Source organism: Lepisosteus platostomus, chromosome 19, assembly GCF_059453375.1.
Source record: "Lepisosteus platostomus isolate fLepPlt1 chromosome 19, fLepPlt1.hap1, whole genome shotgun sequence".
NCBI classification, from domain to species: domain Eukaryota; kingdom Metazoa; phylum Chordata; class Actinopteri; order Semionotiformes; family Lepisosteidae; genus Lepisosteus; species Lepisosteus platostomus.
This window is the reverse complement of record NC_142629.1, coordinates 18,158,493-18,179,552: the sequence shown is the minus strand read 5'-3', so window position 1 is coordinate 18,179,552 and position 21,060 is coordinate 18,158,493. Positions and strand designations below refer to the sequence as shown.

Genomic DNA, 21,060 nt, shown 5'->3' with positions numbered 1-21,060 from the left:
TAGATTGTAATCAGTTCCAAACTTTACTTTGATTTTTTAAGTTTTGCATGTACTTGAGCACCTTTCAAGAAGCTTAGTGTCCCAATAAGTTTAAAGCTTGGATTCCTCTCCTTCAATTTTAGGGTGCACTCGATTAAAAAGATTATTATATTATATATATATATGTATTGTATTATATGTATTATATAGTAATATATTTTAGATTGGTAGGACTGTTTTACTCCTCTTTGGCTGTGAAGTATAAGAGGTAAGGTTAAGGCTTTTTAAAAGTAAATACATGTTTCAGCTCACATTCAGCACCATTTCATAACTTCAGATTCAAGACATAATATTGTCTTATTCTATTATTACTACAGATATCCCAGTGACTAAAATTGCACGGTTTATTCATAAACTGACAACCTCAACCTCAAATTAAATGCAAATTACCCCTCTTTTGTGTATATTACACTCCTAGGAAATCAATGTCATTGATAAACTGCAATGTGTAATTTCTACCAGGGATTCAAACAAGGGCTTGTGACATATTATTATTATATCACTCTCACATACAGCTCAGTTGGCTTTGTGGAAATTATTCAGAAAGACACCAACAATTATTTCCATAAGGCTTTCAAGACTGAAAGCCTGATGTGTGACAAAGAGGACATTAAACCTTAAACATATGTTAAGGAACAGAAAGTGCTTTAAAAAGCTTAAATATATGTAGAGTTATTGATATTCTTATTAAGGTTCTTTTCTCAGTACCTACATTCAAATAGTTCTCTTCTGGAACCAATAATAATGTGAACCTGAAATTGACCTGTGACTCTTAAGGCTAATCTAGACTAGCCTATTACAGACTGGCAGTGTCATTAACGTGTGTGAGGCTCTGTTTTTCTGAATTTTTATGCATTACTTGGAGCAGAAATTAGCCATATAAGGCTATGCAAGTATTTTTCATCACATCATCCCACCATGGTGTTCCAATAGCCCACCAGCCTACCAGAATTACAGCTCTCCAGCAGGGGTGCCGACCCCAGCCACCAGCTTTCCTTGCGCTGTCCTTCCAAATCCTGTGGCAGAAGAGGACACCCAGTCGATGAGGTCTTAGGTCAAATGAATCACTTTAAAGATGAAGAACCCAAAAATGGAGAAAAGCCTAGTTGGAGAGGTACTGTACAAGATAACATAAGATTACTTTATTGGCCATATTCAATTTCTTGTATTTCTTTTTGCATACCCCAACTTGGTCTCCATGAGACACACAGACAGGGAGAGAGAAGCTTGGGGTCAGAGTGCAGGGTCGGCCATATACGGCGCCTCTGGAGCACTTGGGGTTAAGGGCCTTGCTGAGGGGCCCAACGGCGTAGGATTCCTCTACGTAGGATTCCTCGGGATACGAACCGGCAACCTTCACAGTACACAGTGTAGTTATGTATTTACATATGTATATGTATATCCAGAAAGCATCCATCCCAGTCACAGCGGAGCCAGAGCTATATCCAGAATGACTACATACATAGTATACATGTTGTATGTACAGCCTATGTTTATTTTTTCATTAAAAAATTGGGGCAATCCACAGGAACACACAACCCTTCTCCCCCTTCAGTCCATTAAACCGAGAGATTTTCTAGACATGAATGGATTACACAAGGAAACATGAAGGTCTGAGAATGAATCTAAAGAACTAAAGTGATGGTTTAACACACTCGTCTGAAAGAACTGAAACAAATGTCACCGATGTAGACGAGGTTAAAAAAATTAAAACTATGGAATTACATCACAAATTCCAGATATGGAAACCAAGATGTACCAAATAATACAAAAAGAATAATACAAATGGAATAGTGACCTATGGAAGAAAATATTCTGTATATAATTGTTAAAGGGCTATCTTCAATTTCTGTTGTCCAAACATGTGGATGAGGAACATGGTCCATGAATTTAAAAATGATGCGAAACATACAGATAATTATGGAAACACGTTAGCTTGGATTAACAGGGGAAGATGGAAAGGAAATAAATGAGACCAAGAACATGGTGAGACTGTGAGAAGGAAAACTGAAAATGATGTTTTGCCAGAGGAGAAAGGACAAGACGCTGGTGAGCAAAGATTGCTGCTGACGATGAGACGGGACAGTTATAATTCCGGGTACGAGAGGTGAAAAGTTTGAAACCCTGGGATGGGGAAAACCCTATGAGTCCCCGTGTCGAGGGAAATATTTGACCGGGGTGGTCAAGAACGCAGGTGAGCTGAAGAGAGAACTGCTTACACCGATGGACACACTCATGAACACAGATGCAAATTTGAAATGCTATTCTTATGGTGAAGGTGAAAAGAAAGAGCCATTTCAAAATCTTGTAAGTGAAAAAGTAAGAGATCCTCCCATCTATGTCATATCTATCTGGTTCCTATTTTGCATATATAAAAAATTCTAAAGGCACACTCTTAACTAAATTCTCTGCATACATGCTTACTTCAAAACAGAAAAGAGGGTTTATCCCACTCTTTTGTGTTTGCTGTCAGGCCTTTTCAGTGTCTTCACTCACTTCTGGATTTTTTTTTTAATGCATTTTTAATGTATTTATTTCAGTGGTGTGAAAACATTAAAGCGTAATAAGGCATGCGCAGATTCCTGCAGTTCAAAATAAATGGATTTTTGCCATTAGCCAGACAAGCACAAAGCACTGCATCCAGACTAACAAAAAACAAAAGAAAGGCAATGAAGAAAAGATCACATAAAGCGATTCCAATCACCAACTTTCTAAAAAAAAGAAAACGGGAATATCTTAAAGTCCAGGAACAGGTCCATCCTCTCTGACAAACAAATAAAAAACGGACTTCTCATCTACAGATTTGTAGCCTTAATCTGTAAATGTTTCTGCTTTCCTTATGTTAAGGGTGACAAAGTAATAACTCCCTGTCTTTAAATCTTATTTAGATATCCCATCACCTCAGTTTGATTTCTTACTAAATTACCCAAAGCAGAAACACTCCCACATAATGCATTTTTGTCAACAAACTCAGTGACATAAATCACTTTCATACCAAACGCAATGACAACATTAGCAATGGAGGAGCACAGGCTTCTGTGACGGACAATTAAAAAGTGATATCAAACACACAAGGACTACTAAATTCCCAGCCACTTCTTAATTCCATCTTGAAAATCTAACTTATCTTTGAACTGGACTTAAAATTAAAAAAAAAAGAAAAGAAAAAAGAAAGATAACAGAATATTTAATGCTTCCAAAAACGATGTGCCTCAGATTATAACTCTAATCATAAACCAGAAGTATTAAACCACGATTTGGAACAACTTCATTCTATGCTGTATCTCTTAGGAACAGGTTTTACTCATATTTTTGTTTTTGAGCAGTCTAACCATGACTGGGCTGTACAACTGTAAAGAAACAAGATTTAATTCCACTTGACTACAATGCACTTTTTGTAACATTTAAGTTTGAATAAAGGAGGAAGTGTAAAGTAAATTATAAATAATAAAGGGTAAATCTTTAGTGACAAAGTCAGTCGTGGCAGCAGCCTGTCTAGAAAGCAAGTCAGCAATGTTTTCTGTTCATCCCTTACAGCTAGGGCATGTGGAAAAAGCTGACATTCTGTACTTTTGCCTAATATTTATCTTTTATTTAAAATACAAATTTCAAAAGTACACAGCCAAAATGACTAACTTTATTGTCCAAAGTCTTACATTTTCACTGTATATTAAATATACTTTAATATCCATATACGAAATACTGTATATGGTCAAACAGATAGATTTGAAAATATGAATGAATGCTTTTGAACAGAGTGCTTTTAAGTTTGATAAATATTATGCATGTTAAGTTGTGTAAAACATGTTAACATGTAACATGTAAAAATGGAATAATGTAGCACTCTCCTTCACAGACAACATAAGATTTTATGATAACCACGATTCAGTTTCAATACTGTACACCTGTCTCTGTAAGTCAAACTGTGATTCTCAAGCAAGTATTCAACCATGAAGAAAAAAAGGACTGAATGAACTCAAGCTCAAGTTGAAGAAAGGCACAGATGAGGAAAAAGTATTAAGGAATCAAAAAATGAATATCCCTTGGAGCACTGTAAGTTCAATCACTCAAAAGTGAGATGTGTATCATATAATCCAGACAGTGCGTAGATGTGGCTGTCCCTCCTAACTGAGCAGCTGGGCAAGGAGGAAACTAGTTATGGATGCAGCTGTGAGGCCAAAGGTGACTTTGACAGAGCTGGAGTTTAATGGCTGAGATGAGAGAAAATGTGCACGAGTCAACAATATCATAGTCACTCCACAAAACTGGTCTGTATGGAACTGAAAAAAAACAACAGCTAAAATCCTGCATGGGATTTGAAACAAAGCATTTAGGTGATGCTGCAAATATGTGACAAAACATATTGAGGTCAGAGAACGGAAAATTGGAACTCTTAGCCTAAATGTAAAGCATGACATCAGAAGCGAATCCAGCACAATGCATCAGTCAGTCAACACCATCTCGACAGTCAAGCCCGGTGATGGCAGCGTTATGTTATACAGTAGTTCTGCTTCTCATCATCAGGGACTGGGAAACTTGTCAAGACTGATGGAAACAAACATGAAGCAAAGTGCTGGCCATTCAGACGTAAAACTGGGACAAAACAAAAACACCATTCAGCAGGAAAAGGCTTTCCTTAAGAAAAAGAAAAGGATTGTTCCTGAATGGCCCAGTAATATCCTGACTTTTATCCAACTGAGAATGCAAAGAAAGATTTGAAAACTACGGTCCACAAGTGATCCCCAAGGAACTTGAGAGCAAAAACATGCTGGTAGAGATTTCCTCAAAAAAGACCTGAGGCTTTGATTGTTGTGAAAGGGGATTCCACCAAATATTGGGTTCATGGGTCTGAATACGTATGCAGTGAATATCTGATTTTTTTCCCTTTATTACTGAGACTTATTGTAACTTACTGTACCTTAGAACCTATTTCAGAAGTCATCGGTTTGAACGTTTAGCTTTTGAGAACAATATTGTTTTATAATAATATTATATAAAAAGATGTGTATGAATTCCACAAAATGGGACACCACAGGAAGGATCTAAATAATACAAGAACATCTAAATCTACTGGTTTCTTCATACCTCCAGTACTCATTAACTTTCTGTCTTTCGAGAAGTCCTGAAGAAGGCCTAGCCTGAGAAAAGACACTGTCCAGCCATGGCGATGCTCCGTTTGTCATTGGGGTTAGACAGCGCCATCCTGGACCCTCCATTCATCTCTTGGCAAATGATTTCATCACAACCGTAACAAGACAACTTCCGTGCACGTTAGTCCCGAATCAAGACGACATATTCTGATTCCAAACACCATCTACAGGCTTTTTGCAGAGTTTAATGCTTCACTCTAATTTTCTGTGAGATTTTCCTATAATTGTTCATTTAAGAAAAGGATGCGGTCTCCTAATATCATGGCTATAAATGCCATGCTGGCATGCTGTACTGTGTAAACAAGTGTAGAATGCAATAAAAAAATCATCACGGTCAGTGTGTGTCAGTTAGTGTCCCAGAACACTGTGCATCATACAAGGCTGAGCAGCTGCTAGTCACAGGATGACAAAGCATAATAAAAAAATGTGTTCAGATCATGAAAAAATGTTTCTTAACATCTCTTCACTGCAATTTGGAATAGATAGCTCTTATGTAAGCTGCCCCAGATGAACATTCATAACCAGTTGTATGATTATAGTCCGTAAAGAAAACTAATCTGCAGGCCTAAAAGCTACAATAATGATATTGAAAATCTCTAGAAATCCTCGTCTCTGAAGTAGGCTTGTGGAAATACATTTTCTGGAAGAACAAACAATATCTACAAAATATAATTACAAAAAGAACATCAGAAAATCTAAAGGCGTTTTTCATGACATCCCTCGATTGCTAAATGTCAGCTCTTCCTGCGCAGTTTTCTAAGGAACAGAAGTGTTCATTTTGGGAAGCAGCTGTGTGAGAAAACCCACCAAGGTGTCAATTTATATCAGAGTTATACACGAGTCTTTAAAAATGCTAAATCAAGTGTTCTCAAAGCCACCAGCCTCTGAAACCATTATTCTTAACCCTGGATAAACCTTTAAGTTAACACATATATTCAGTCCTAACCAGATGATTCTCAACAGACTCGCCAGTACAGTTCAATTTGACAGTTTAGCTCATTAAAACCGGGACTTTCTTTGGCCGATTATATTAATAAGACACTCTGCCTTCAAAAGGTGCACACACAGCGGTTACTACACTGAAGCTCAAAAAAGGAAAGCACATGAATAATTAAGTTCAAAAATAAATACTACAGGTAGTTAATGTACTGAATTATTTATCATTACATTCTATACACAAAATACAAATTCCTTCAGCTTCCCAGAACACAATTTCTACACGCCACATGATCAATTTTAATTTAAAAAAGCTATTCTCCCAAACAAATATTTTCAGCAAATAGTGAACAGTATGTAATGCCCCTGGATGTCGTTTTAATTTTGTATGTTTTGCTATATTCTTCCTAATGACTCCAGTCTTGTGAAAGTATGGTTTAGATGTTACCCAGCCTCAATTCATGTCATGTAACTTGCCAAACCGCTTTATACCACAGAGTATCGCGGTGAAGCCGGAGGCTACCCGGCAAGCAGCCAGCGCAAGGCAGTGTACACCCTGGACGGGGTGCCAGTCCACCGCAGGCCTCAGTTCATTTTCACAAAACATACTGTCGAAGGCTGAAATCCAGAACCCGCCATTGCATGGATGAGCAAGTTAAATACAGTAGGGTCTCTCTAAGGTTTAGTGCAGAGAACTATCACATTTTCACTATCACAATTTACATGTAACCATGTCTAGCCCTATGCTATCACATAATGTACTACAGTCTATAGTACTAAAGTTAGGTCACGTAAGTAACTCTCCCTTGTATGATATTTTAAGTACTAATGCATGGGGTTAAATTTAATTATGATAACTATGACAAACTAAAACAAACAACAGCAATCACAAACTCACAGTGATCAGCTAAAATAAACACAAATCCCTCTTCCCCAGCGTATTCCTACACCTGCTCCCTCAGCGGCCTCAGTGAAACTGTCAGTGAGCCTGTCAGTGAGCCCGTCAGGTCGTCTGCAGCCTGTCATCCCCCCCTCGGCTGACACAGAACCTGGAGCGTCCGTTACCAGAGGGAAACAAGAGCACGCCGAGATGCGGATGCTGGGTAGCGGGTACTCGTGCACTCACGAGCTAGAGCCGTCTCACGACTTGAAAGTTGCGGCTCACCTGAAAGCTGTGCTTAACAACCTTCGGCTTGGATTCATCCCGCTCTGCACAAGACCAGACGGTTCAGCAAAAAACAGCATTTAAAGATCAAATTTGCAAATGTTGAGACCCTGACTGCAACGCCAGCTTGACAGAACTAAAACAGAAGAGCAGCATGGCAATAAAAAAAAAAAACATGGTAAAAAAAAGCATAATAAAACACCTGAAAAATCAATATCAATATTGACTGGCTTACAACTCTGGCAATCATGCTTAGTGACTACAGTCCAGATTAAAACAAAGCTGGTCATGCCTGTGAACACAAAATTCAAACCCAGAATCTGGTGATAGGTTTTTCAATTGGAATAAGCAAGAAGGCTCTGATAAACAAAAAGTTGCCATAAGAATTTGCTTCTGGCCTGTGATAATAAGGAGTGGTGTAATTACGCCTGACTTGTGTGAAAGATGTTACACATACCTCAGTGACTGCTGTTCAGCTGCTCAGAAATCATTGCAGCGTACACATCTCCACATACTGAAGAAAATAAAATGTGACACTAACCTTTTGTCTTTTGTCAAACATTTCATTATGTGGGAGCCACACGACAAGAACAGCTAGCGTTTTGTGTAACTTCAGGTGAAGACACCTTGAAAGCTGAAAGACAGTTCTATCGGAATTCCACACGCAATTAGTTGGGATCACAACAATGCATGAACATGGCTCTACGTGTAAGCAACTGCGAATAAAGCAGCACTGGATGACAACCAAACTAACTTAAACTAATGCTTATAAACCTTAATATTGTTAACATTATTAATGTTGCAAATTATTAGTTTTACTGTCCAAACAAACACCATCAATGGCAAAAAAGGGTATCTCTCTCTTATTAGTTAAAAGGAACACAAATGTCAAAAAGGAACACCACAACTTAAAACAGAAAATCCATTAATAACTGAACCAACTGAGTTCAATTTAGGGTCTTAGCACCCCTCTTGCCCAGCATGAAAAGGAAATATTCACATTAGTTATTAGTCTGGTTATTTGACACAACTCCAAAACATGGATTTACAGTTCATGAACGTAAAAAAAAGCTAATTTACATTCTTTCTGTCCACACAAAGACTAAACAGCACTGATATTCTGCAAAATACATGTGAGAAGTTACCAGCTTCAACTGGAGAGAGTGCTGCCTCAATTCACATTCAATTCGGGTTCTCTCTTGAGCACTGACTGCCAAGGATGAAAAATTTGCTTCCTCATAGTATATTTTTCAAATGTACCCATGTATACATTTTATTAAGAAGTAGTTATCTGCCATGTGAGGGCAGCACCACCATCAGGACAGAAACATTTTTTTTACTAAGCCTCACTGCATTCTGTAAAGCCTGAAGTGCATCATGCTCACACACCGCTCCTAAGACAGATCTGTGGGATAACACTTTCCACATCCTTCCTCCCCAGAAGTCAGTAAACAAAGGTGCTAGGTCCAGCGATTGAGAACAGTTCATGTAAATCCCATAATGAAAAATATTTCAGTTGCGATCATTCTTTATAAAGAGGATCATACTGGCAGGGCTTGGGTCCCTGCTACTAAAGCAACTAAAGTAAAAAATAAGCAAGAAAAAAAAGGTGTTTCTGCCTCATGTCCTTTACACCTCTCTTTAGATGCCCAACGCACACACTGTTCCTGAGAAAAGTAAATTGTTGTATGACATACCAAACTACTAGGGAGAAACTGATGAAAAGCTGTGAATGAACTGGAATTTGAAGGCTGGGTGGCTCCAACCCACAAGAACAATTTAGGGTTTACAGGGACTTATACATTGGCAACTGATTAAGCTCTAAAAAAGACCAAAAAAGCGATTTGGCTCTGTGTTCAGATTTTGAGTAATTAAGATGAGAGGTGAAGAGAGAACCAGAAGACCTTCTGGTCCCCGAGGGCTGGAGCTGCCTGGTTTGTTATACAGTGCCTTGCTTTGTAAAACCACTCTGGGCTTCCTGAGACTGTCTCATTGTGTAACATTACAAGCTGATGCAAACCCATTTTTTTAATCTTCATATTTTACTCAAAGCCTGAATGTGCAAACTGAAGACAGTGAAGGGCAGCAAAAAATAAAATGAAAAAAAAAAACTGAAGTATGCTGACTGAATAAGTACTCAGACCTGTGAACTCTAGCTCTAACAACAATATTTGGTAGGAGGCACTGTTGGCAGCAATTACAGCAAAGTCTTTCTGGGTAAGTCTCCACCACCCTTGCATACCAACGTACAATATTTGCCCAATTTGCTGGGAAGATTTGCTCATGCTCTCTTAAGTTCACCGGGATCACTCCTGTACAATAGTTTTCAAGTCTTTCCACAGATTCTCAATAAGACTGAAGCCAGGACTTTGGGCTGCTCAAGGGCATTCGGTTTCTTATTCATAAGCCACTCCAGTGTAGCTTGCGACCTTGTGCTTTTGATTTATGCTTTGGATAACGCAGTAATGAATTATACTGGGTTTATGTAAGGTATAAAGCTTTGCATTTAGACAAACACTTCCAATTATGTCTTGTCTGAACATAAAATCCTTTGCCGTATGTTTGCAGTATCACATAGGTGCTTTTTTCACGAGCCAATTGTGGAATTTAAGATTCTTTTTTTTTCCAGTTCCATACACGTCTCTATGTGGAGTGACCAGAATACTGGCCCATGGACATCAGCCAGTGAACTCTGTAAGCTCTTACAAAGTCGCTGTCAGCCTCAAATTGGCATCTCTAACAGGTTTCCTCCTTGCCTGGCTGCTCAGTTTAGAGGAACAGTCTGATCTGGATGGCTCCTGGGTGCCTTCCACTTTTTAATTATTGCCTTTGCCATGCTCAACGAAGTATTAAGAGTCTCTGAAATGTTCCTGTATGCTTCTCCTGACCTGTGCCTTCATACCATCTCTGAGTTGGTCTGAAACTCGCTTAATCTTCATTTGTCTTTTCAATCTTTGCTTGAAATTCACTACCTGACTGAGGGACCTTAAAGAGGTAAGTATATTTACTCTGAAAGCATGCGAACCACTGGTACAGCACACGGACAGAGGCCACTAAGCCAATGACGTGCTCGTGAAGATACAGTCATTTTGTAAACATAGATTTACCACAGCAAAGGGTAAAGATACTTATGCAATCATGCCATTTCCTTTTTCTATCATATTCGTTATTATCACTGCTTTAAACGTGTGGCACAAGTTATGTAAATAACAAATACGAATTACTACTGCAAGATTTTAAGCAAAAAATGTGAAAACTGTGCAAGAGTCTGAATACTTTAACAAGGCACTGTATGTGCTCAGTAGGATTCTTATTAGCAGTGAATGTCAGTTTTTGTTATAAGGTTACCTCGGAACAGCAGCACAACAAAACAGCAACAGGAATTCTGAAACGTTGTACCTCCAGGATAAGGAAGCTAGCAGATGTCCTATGAACTAGCAGATGAAGGTGAACAGCTTTGTACTGCCAAAAGAGATGATGTCTTCAAACGCTGACTGAACCTCCTATGGAAGAAGCATTTCATAACAATGTCCAAGCTATGTTACAATGAGAAACAGATTTCAGCTTCAGAAATTCAATTAAAAATGGGACTTCAAACTTCGGCTCCATTTCAGAATTTAAGAACTGATTAAAAGTATCCAATGATTCATTAGTAATAAAATCCATACCAGCTGTAGTTAGATATAGCAAAAATGTTGTTCCATACCAACACCAAGATTTCATTTCTGCATCAGAAAATACCAAGCTTTAAATTAGTTGCTAAGGATTTCAGGGTCCATTTACCAGCCACTATTTAGTTAAAACAGTACTACCATTTGAAAGGAAGCACACATGGGCATCCACTGTATCTAATAATCAAGAAAAAACACATGAAGGAATGCACGGTGATAATCATGATGGCTAATATCATTGGTTATCATGAATGATCTATAAACTCAATTAATAGTAATAATTCCTTACACTTATATAACACTTTTCTGGACACAACACTCAAAGGTAATGGGGACTCTCCACCACCACCACCAGTGTGCAGCCTCACCTGGATGATGTGACGGCAGCCAGAGACGGGGATTATTAGGAGGCCATGATTGGTAAAGGCCAGGGGGAAATTTGGCCAGGACACCGGATTAACACCCTTACTCTTTTTGAGAAACGCGCTGGGATTTTAATCAGATAATTTACAAAAAAGTGGCCTCTATGTGATGTGAGTGCAATCTGAGAGTTCAGCTTTTTTTAAAGGCTGATAAAAACAGATGTTGAAACCCTTCACACTTTAACTATTGTTCATATACAGGTGCTTTTACTGTTACAGACCACATTACTCTCACAACATACAGTATATTTAAAAATACATAGAGGCTCTGGTGTTCAGAGGCATTTGTGGTATCATGTCCTAAGAGACCTAGAATCTCAGAGGAAAACAAATCGCCAATGTCTGACACATACCATCCCTTGATTTGTCATAGTATTTAACAGTTCTGACAAAGCTGTCAGCACATGACAAATGTCATAATGATAAAGTATCCCACTGTCATGAATAAGTCATCCCTAACGATTACTTGATGGCTTCAAGATTTCTTTTGGATCATCGAGGTCAAATGCATTCAAAAAATAAAAAAGCACTATTTTAGAGAAAATGACTTCCTTTGTATGGTAATAATCATACAAGTAATTTTAAGTTTATGGGTATATGGAATTATTTTACCATATTTAATATTAAGAACTTTATTAATGTTTTATGGTATTAATAAACCACAAACATTCAGGGCCTAGAAAATGTATTATCATTGTGCCATGAAAAATGTCTACTGAGATCCATTTGTATGATAAAAAACTATCTTAGATAAAATGATTATATACTGTAATAATGATATGACTTGTAATATTGACCAAATAAATACTAAAAGAGGAGGTTTCCAACATGTAAATTGGAAAGTTTCATACTAAGAAAACAGTCCCACACATTTCAATTAATCAAAGCCATCGCCTTCAGATAAGAACATCAGAAAGGTTACACGAGAAGGCCGTTCTGATCCATTTGGTAGTAAGCAGCTAATTGATCTTAAGATTGCATTTAGCCACTTCTTTGAAAAAGCCAGCGCACCACTGTTGACTTCCAACACTGCTGGGTAACTTGTTCTATACACCCAAGGAGGTGTCTCCTTTTCTAAATGCCCTCCCCCTTAGTTTACACTCGTACCCTCCGGTTCGGGTTTCACTCTTGGTAGTGAAGTAGTTCACTTGTCAGTGCATGACTAAAATGCTTTAGGTTTTTTAGCCTGTCAGTGCAGGACATTACTTTAAGCACCAGAATGCATCTGGTGGCTCTTCTCTGGACTGATTCCAGTGGAACAATACAGTTTGGTGACTGAAAACCGAACACAACATTTTAAATGCTTTACTAATGCCTTGTGCAATATTAACATAACATCCACTAATGTAAATTCTCTGTTTTAACAATATATCCTAAAGTTTTGCTGGACTTTTTATCAGCTTATTCAAATTGTCTAGAAGATGCAAATAATGCGTCAACATCAACAGTAAATGTTTACCTTCTTAAGTAGTCTCTTCAGGCTCAGAGTTTCCATATGGTATTTAGAGTTTGTTTTGGTACCTGTGTGTAATATTCTATACTTGTCTACATTAAACGACATCTGCCAGGTGTTTGCCCAGTTTTGATTTTCATCTAAATCTTTTTGAAATTTGTTTGCTGCTTCTACATTGTTTGCTGTTCCTGTTATTCTGGTTTCAGCTGCAGTGAGACGAAATTGTTGGATCCTTGGTGAAACTACTGCATTGCTATACTCATTGGCATCATTTAATAAAGAGCAAAATAGCTTGATTCTACTTTTGGATCTATACTAATATGGGTTTAATGGTCTCCTCTCATTTCACACCTCTACTTTCTTTGTTTAAACAAGCTAGAAGGCTATCTTGATAATAATCATTATAAAGAAGAGCTACTGTATAAATAAGGCATTGTCCCGCATCTCAGCTTCCCAATAAAAAAAAAAAGCTGTAGGAATGAATGACGTTTATTTATTGGAAAAAAAGCTCAGAAAATCTAAGAAAGTTCACCTTTAAAGTATACTTATTAGGTCATTAAAATCCTACTTTGCACTTTCATATAATCATCTGTTTTGCAGATCTGAGACCTTTTTTTCCATCCATTTGCTAAGTGACTTAATTGTAGGTTGGAACCTGAAGAGCAGATGAAAGCAGTTTCTAAAGTCTTGCAATTACTGTCAGTCATGGCCCTTTAAGAACCTCGACTTCTAATTCAAAGTCAATGCAGAAAAATAGGCATGAAATTGATTGAAAACCTGTTTCAAAGTTACTGCTGGTGGGAAAATGAAGACTGTAAACCTCTAAGACATTCTCTTCAATTCATTAGCAGGATACCCTAAATTAGTCAAGTGCTGTTGTATCAGCTTTTTTGAGATATGTCACCTCACAGTGTTCAACCACAGGAGTAGTTTAACAGGAATTTGCCTTTTCATAACCACAAATCCCATCAAAGAGGCAAAGATTACGTACACTAGGCCTTTGAATAAATAAACAGAAGAATATTCACAGAACTAAAAGGTATGTGGATGCTTTGGTGGTGCTGTACACATTCAGTGACTACACTCAAAAGATGAAAGGACTCCAACAGTGCTGAACATATTAATTAATTTACTGCAAATATCTTCATTGCCTGAACAGAAATAACTGAAAAACAAAGATAAAAGCTTAAAGGAATTAAAACCTGGTAGTCAGATGACCACAAATTAATCCTACACTGACAATAAAGTGACTAGTTAATTAGTCCTAAAAGCTCAGAAAGACCCCTAATTTAATTAGCTGTTAATGTCTTAGTAAAAACACAAAAAGCCTAACAAACAAGGAAAATTCATTCAATATAATTATCTCTGTCACAGCTTAAGGTATACTAAAAGGGCCACATTTCTGGATGTGTATGATGCCTGAACATGTGCACGACAGCCATCAAGTCATTAAAACACTATTAAAACAAACCCTGAAATTCACATACACACACATATATAGAAATATATATGTACACACACATACATATGGATTTGTGACAGTTCTAACTGCAAGAAAAAAAAAGATTGCCAATTACAAGTAAAAGGATTTGTTTGTTTATTCATGGCCCACTGCAGTTAATGAGACACCATCCTGCCTCTGCAAGTATGGTTGAATCTTCAGATGATAAATTGCCCCTGTAGAAATGTGTAACAACAACACCCTTGACTCCAATTAAATATTTAGTTTGCTGTCTTACTGCTGATATTAATTCTTCGTGTGTAAAATATGAGAGTGAAAAGCAGAGATGGTATTAAACAAGGGGAGAAAGAAACACTCTATACATACATATGCACAAGGACAAAGATGCCTTTTTCAAGTTGGATAACATGGTGAAATAAAGCCTATGATATAGAGAGTAATCACTCTTGTGATGCCACCTCAGAAGTGCAAACAATTTGACTCCTCTGCCTTTTCTGTAACAGAAAAGTCTTCTGAAGTCCAGATACCCGGAACGGCATTCTGTACAAACCGTTGAGTCACCACAGATCAACTGCTTCTGCCTGTCTTTTTGCATCAAAAACGTGGATTTTTCCAATAACTAAAAAAGCTGCTAGGAAATGATGTGAAATTTTTAATACATTAAATATTATAGCTGGTAGAAGTGACAAATTCCATCTTACTGGCTGGTTATGATCAGCAGATGAGAAATGCTGTAGCTCCCTTAAGAAGGCATGAAAAGTGATGTCTGAGCAGAGTGCAGTGATTAGACCTTTCACAACGAAAGGCAAGGAAAATTCATATTGAGAGGAAAAATGGGTAATTACTGTAGCGCAGGCCAGCGTGCATGAGTGGGCAAAACATCTGAAAAACAGCCTAATGGGTGCTACGGTAATACAAAGCTGCATGTCAAAATGACCAAAATAACCAGATCATCTATGCGGAAAAAGAAATGTTAGGTAAGTTACAAGCCCGTTCCACGCGGAAAAGGAAAACCTTTCGGCTGCGGAGCCTTCTTCAGGCGTGAGGGGAGAGAGGGGAAACGTGGGAGAACAGGAGACAGGGTGGCGGGAGCAGGGGAGGAGCATCAGCACTCTGGAAGAACCGGGGCGAGAGAGGAGGGAAGCCTACTGGAGACGAGGACCGGGAGGTACCTAGGACTTCCTGAGAGGGCGGCAGGCTCAAGGGCCCCTCCTCGGCCGCGACGGCGCCCCCTGCCTGCAGGAGCTGGATGTGCTCCTTGAGGCGCTGGAGCTCCTGGCGCAGCTGCTCGGCGTCCTGGGCGCGCTGCTGCCGCGCCTGGCTGGCCGGGTTCATCCTGAAATGGAGCACCTTCACCTTGGTCGGGTCATAGTCGCCCTGCGGGGGGGAAAAAACCAAAGGATTGGCAGGAACACCAGCTGGGAATTTTCACACGGATTAATAACCGCAAGTCAGCCACATGGTTATTCTGGATTGTGGATTTTGTACGCCCTGTTTTCTTCTCTCCCGTCAGCCTCACTCTGCAAGGTGCAGCTTCTGTGTTTTTACAATAAGACAGTGCCTTTATGACCCTGGCACATCCACACTCTTCCAAGGGATTAACACTGAAGCCAGAGCTATGCTGACAATTTTATATGAACTATAAAATAAGGGAAGCAATTGCAGTTTACAGCATTCGATGCTTGTAAACTACTGCATCTTTGAAAAATAAAACACTGCAACACATTATAAATGTTGTTTTTCTCCATCTCCATATCTATCTACAGCCAAAGATTTGGTTTTACATCACTTTAATGTTTTAGACGTTTTGGAAGCTGGCATCTTGATAATGAAATCGCAAACAGGGGAAACCATTTACACTGTAGTCTTGAACTTTTCTTAAATTCTTTTGGTACTATAACATCCACGAGCACATTGAAGAATGAGCACTAGAGAAGAAATGTTAAAATAAGTGGACCTAAAAGCAGGCCAGAGTTTTTGCTGGGTCACATTACCAGTGATTTGTGAATGGCTGAAGAGACAGAAAACTGTATAACTCCAACAAATTGACAACACAATTAAGAAAACGACAATCTTTATTGAAGCAGATGTAGCAGACATGGCAAACATAATATCATTTTGCTAATTGACACTTGTCATCAACAAGTTGGTCAAACTCTGAAAGCCGGAGGCTAACAGTACAGAACAGTTGAAAGCGATACACATCTGCAATGCATGCTCTGCATCAGGCTGTTATCACTACATCTTAGCCCCATAATGTTAAGGGGATCACGACTGGCGAGCTGGTACACATGTCATGCAGGAATGTTGCACCGTCAGGATGAGCACACAGGAGAGGCAGTAAATAAGGACCCAGGACTTGATCGATGTCTTCACTGACCATGCAGTCAGGTTGCTATCAATCACGATACATGGAGTTCTGCAGTGACAAGACACTCCTTCCCCGGCCATCGCTCTTTCCCCACAGATCTTGGTCAGGTGTCATGACTCGTGGCCTTCCAGATCTTCAGATCCCGCCCTGTCCATGACAAACCACTCGGCTGTAACGTCTTGACGGGGTAGGGTAGATGTGAAGACCACAGACAGCGATCGACAGCGTGTGAACATGCAGAGGGCAGGAAGGTTTTATTTGTTTCATAGGCAATATCGGTTCTTTTCTGTGTTTTTTTTTTCCATTTTTAGGCTTGGTATTTGACAGGTTAAAACATCTCATTACCTGCGCTCAATCAACTCTCTCACTAATAAAGGGATTCATTGCCTATGTATAAAAGCCATCAGAGTCTATCACAGTCATGAATGATCAATTTATCAAAATGTCACCAAAAACATGTATTAACCTTCAAAATCCACATATTTTTGGTAAAAAACACTCAGAATAAAGATCTACATCACAGTACGCAAATGTGCAATCATATTTTCAGTTAACAAATTGTAATTACATAACTATTTCAAATAAAATATGTAATTAGCATTCAGAATTGCATTTTATCATCCAAAACATTCATTTTCTTAGAGCATTTCACATAAAAACTACAATTTTTAGAGTGGGACAGGACAGACAAATACACAAAACACCCATAAGAGGATTCATGGGGCAGATTTGGTCATGATTGAATGTTCATTATTTGTTTTTTGATAAAATTATCATACTTTGCATGACGGGTAGAGCGTTAGTTTACCCTGAAATGACCAGTGAACTCTCGTCCAGAGTCCAGAGCTGCTACAGAAATGACAGATACTGCATATAATACCAATACACTCATAGCTTACCTTCCTCAGAAGTTAGCCTAATGCAACATTTAATCATCTGTTTTTCTAGGCATTTTCCTGGTATTTCTTATACAAAAGCACCTCCATTATGGACAAACATGAAGTAAAGCAGTTCTCAAAAACATACATACAGTTCACCATGATGTTATGTCTATAGCAGTTAAGAAACATAATGCTAATTGATTAATTATATACTGAAGTATTAATATTGACGTTTTTTTTACTTAATGTAGTTACTAATCACTATTCGTGTAACGTCATCAACACTGCAGCACTGAAGAATCTAACCAAGAGACCCGACTTTCACAAATGCCTTAGGGAAGAGAAGGAAAGTATTCAGACCTCTTGGGAGGACCTCAAAACAAATATCATCAATCTCGGCAAAGAGCAGCTTTGATTTTATTCTAGTGTAATGATCTCATGGATTGAAATTTACATCTTTTGAAATCGGATCAGTAAAATTGAGAGCGTACTTTCATGGTTACTAGGAAACAAGGAGAACAATTAGCTTAGTACACTACCAACTGGGGGAGAGATGCTCCCCTCACCAACAGCACTGCATCCCTGCAAGTGCTCAGGAAGACACAGGAGTCACTGTGTTACTTGTAAGCCAAAAGCACTCAGCCACTCGTGTTCGGTCTCTTGTGACATTGTCATTAAAGTCAGGTCATACAGTAGCTTCAACTCACGACACCTAGATCCCAGAGCACCTTCAGGGGCTGAACTACGTGGGAGGTCTGAAAAAAAGACTTTTAAATGGGGCTAAACAGCTTTCTTTAGCCCTTCAGCAACATAATCACTAACTTAAGTCTAAAAGCAAGACTAATCAGAACTCATAAAACCCACTCTATATATTACAAACTGTGTTGGACTCTCCTACAACAAGTAAACAGATACAGTATAATATAAGAGAAAAAAATGACTAGGCCATACAAAATATTTACCACAAAGATAAAATAATCACAAGTATCACATTCATTTGCTGCTCACTTACAGTTTAGGTATTTTATATGTTGACTGCTATGTTGCTATAATCTAATAGACTGGTGAGTGTGGAAAGATTGTAGATTTATAGGTAAAACAGGGGTTCTGCTATTCAAAAGTCTACAGGCTGCTGTCAGGCACAAATACTCCCACAAGTGCAGAAGAGTTGCTTTGGACTGGCCTTACCAAGATGACCTCAAGTCCAACTTTACTATTATTTTATCGGTAAGGTAAAAATTACTAAGGAAGGTTATAGATTTTCCTAAATTTCTCGGGTTCTTTATACTGGGTTGAGTCTTAGTCTCATCGCAATAACATTTTTATGAAATCCAACCGTTTAAAAAATGTCTTTAATATTGCAAAAACAGAAAAAGAGAGGAATGCAGCCACAATCTGAAGCACAGGAGCCTAAAGGTAATCAGATAACGACTTCACAAAATATAATTTTATCTTCTGCAGAGCAAGTGAATATGAAGATCTTTTCAAAAATTTGATTTCTTATAATGAATAGACAGAAAATGGTTTTCAAAGGTTACAATAGCCATCTCTGCTGCGGTCTAGGCTTCTTAAATGACCATCAGATGTAATTGTTATATTTATCATTGGAGTTTTAATAACTGCTTTGCATTTAAAAGATTAATAGACAGTTTATCACAATAATGCATTCAACTTTATTCCGTTCACCTTTCGGTATTGGACACCTTGCATTTAAAAAGCCACATTTGCTGGTTTCTAAAAACATGACACACATGGGCTAACTGTAAGGACAGGCCACAGCAAGGCAGGAAAATCACATTGCTGCTGGCAAAGGCGGAAAGTCAATAGATAAAACTCCTCCCACTGCAACAGGAATCCATTAACATGCCATAGCATTGTTGTAGGGGATGTTGTGCCCGCCTTCTTACCATGTGCTAAGCCAAAGTCTTGACACTTAAGATATCAGTCACTTTCCCTGGAAAATAGGAACAAGCATGAATTGAAAGAATTTTCACCACTGTGTAAATTTCAAAGATGATCGGACAAAGAAGGGAAAAGTCATAAGGAATGATGTCTGTGATATGCAAGTTTCACACACACACCCGAGTGCAAATGAAAACTCTACAGTATACAGATTATCACACTAAAGATGTTTCACTATGCAAAATGCCCACACAAACGCAATTACACTTTTTCCCTACCATTTCTCCCATAGTAAATGTTAATTCAGTACGCTAGCAAACATCACTTGCCATTACTAAACTGGTTTTACTGGAATTAAGCTTTATGTATGGACAAGGTTTTACAATATTACTTTTTCACTGGTAACAATGCAGTGACTGCTGAACAGGAACAGACCTATCTAAACAAAATCTTACTGCATAAGCTAGCTCATTTTCAAATACTTACACTTACTGGAGTACCTGGCAATCCATCTCAAGAGAGGCATGAAAATCCATATTTTTGCCTATGAGCACTAAGTAAAACCCTACTGAGTTAGCTCAAGGAAAAAGGAGCTCTGCCTGTGTGCTTTACAATGTGAAAGACATTGTTATTTCCCAGATCCTGTCTAAAAGCAGCACGTTGTCAATCACATTACTATTCTACCCTACATTTCACTGTAGGGAGAAAAAGTCTAAAAAAATGGAGAGCATAAATTGGACAACAACCTTTCACTCTCAACGTGCAAATACACCCTGCAGCATAAAATATAAAGAGACGTTTAATTTTCTCCCCAAGGAGTTCATGACTGGGCACTGCTTATAAGCTTGCGTTGATGAAGAGGTACAGAGTTTCCACTTGGTTGCGGATATTGGTTCCATACACTGATCATGAGCAGTTCTCTCCTTCCTAGCCCTATGAGCACAGTCCTCTCATAGCTACAAACATTCTCATATCCTCACACATCTCAGAAATAACACACAATCACAACATAAGGATGTTGGTTGTGAGCATCAACAAGTTATGTGAGGTCCGTACTGGTGTTCTGTACTATTATAACCCTTTTGATTGCTACTACTACAGCTTAGTTTGGACGAGAAAAAAAACTATGGAAGATACGGTATACAGTACATCAGGCACATCCTCACCTAAATATTCATGTTAAACCAGGGGACAAATCAAAAGTTCACTCATACATCTTTACACTGCAATTTGCTTTTCCCTGCTCCTGTTGCAGTTTTTTTGCGGCGTCATTTCCTCTTTCACTATTGGTTGTCCTCAGGAAAATGAAGGGTGAAACACTGAGAAACAGTCTGGCAGTTTGAAGCTAACAGAATTTTGATTTTGGGAAACATGGTTCAGATGTAAATCATAAAAGAACGAAGAATTTATCACCATATCAACTCAAAAAGAAAACTTAAAATCAAGGTTTTCAGTAAATTCTTTGCACTTGTTTAACAGATTTAGCTGGAAAACCAATCTTTAAACTAGTGGTGTGTGATACAGCTGTAAGTCAATAACTGTTAGAGCCTGACTCCATCAGTCAGGTTTAACAGCACCATATTTCAGGCATACTGGGAAATCTCGCAC

General features: G+C 38.4%; 1 protein-coding gene across 2 annotated transcripts in view; it reads right to left on the bottom strand.

The window, feature by feature from the left end:
- The window catches only part of mad1l1 (mitotic arrest deficient 1 like 1), a 281,026-nt gene that overhangs the window by 131,984 nt on the left and 127,982 nt on the right, over positions 1-21,060 (bottom strand). For both annotated transcript variants that reach the window (XM_088613218.1, XM_088613219.1), the window contains one exon: positions 15,471-15,675. In XM_088613218.1, coding sequence (XP_088469344.1) covers positions 15,471-15,675 — 205 coding nt within the window. The remainder of the gene's footprint in view (positions 1-15,470; positions 15,676-21,060) is intronic.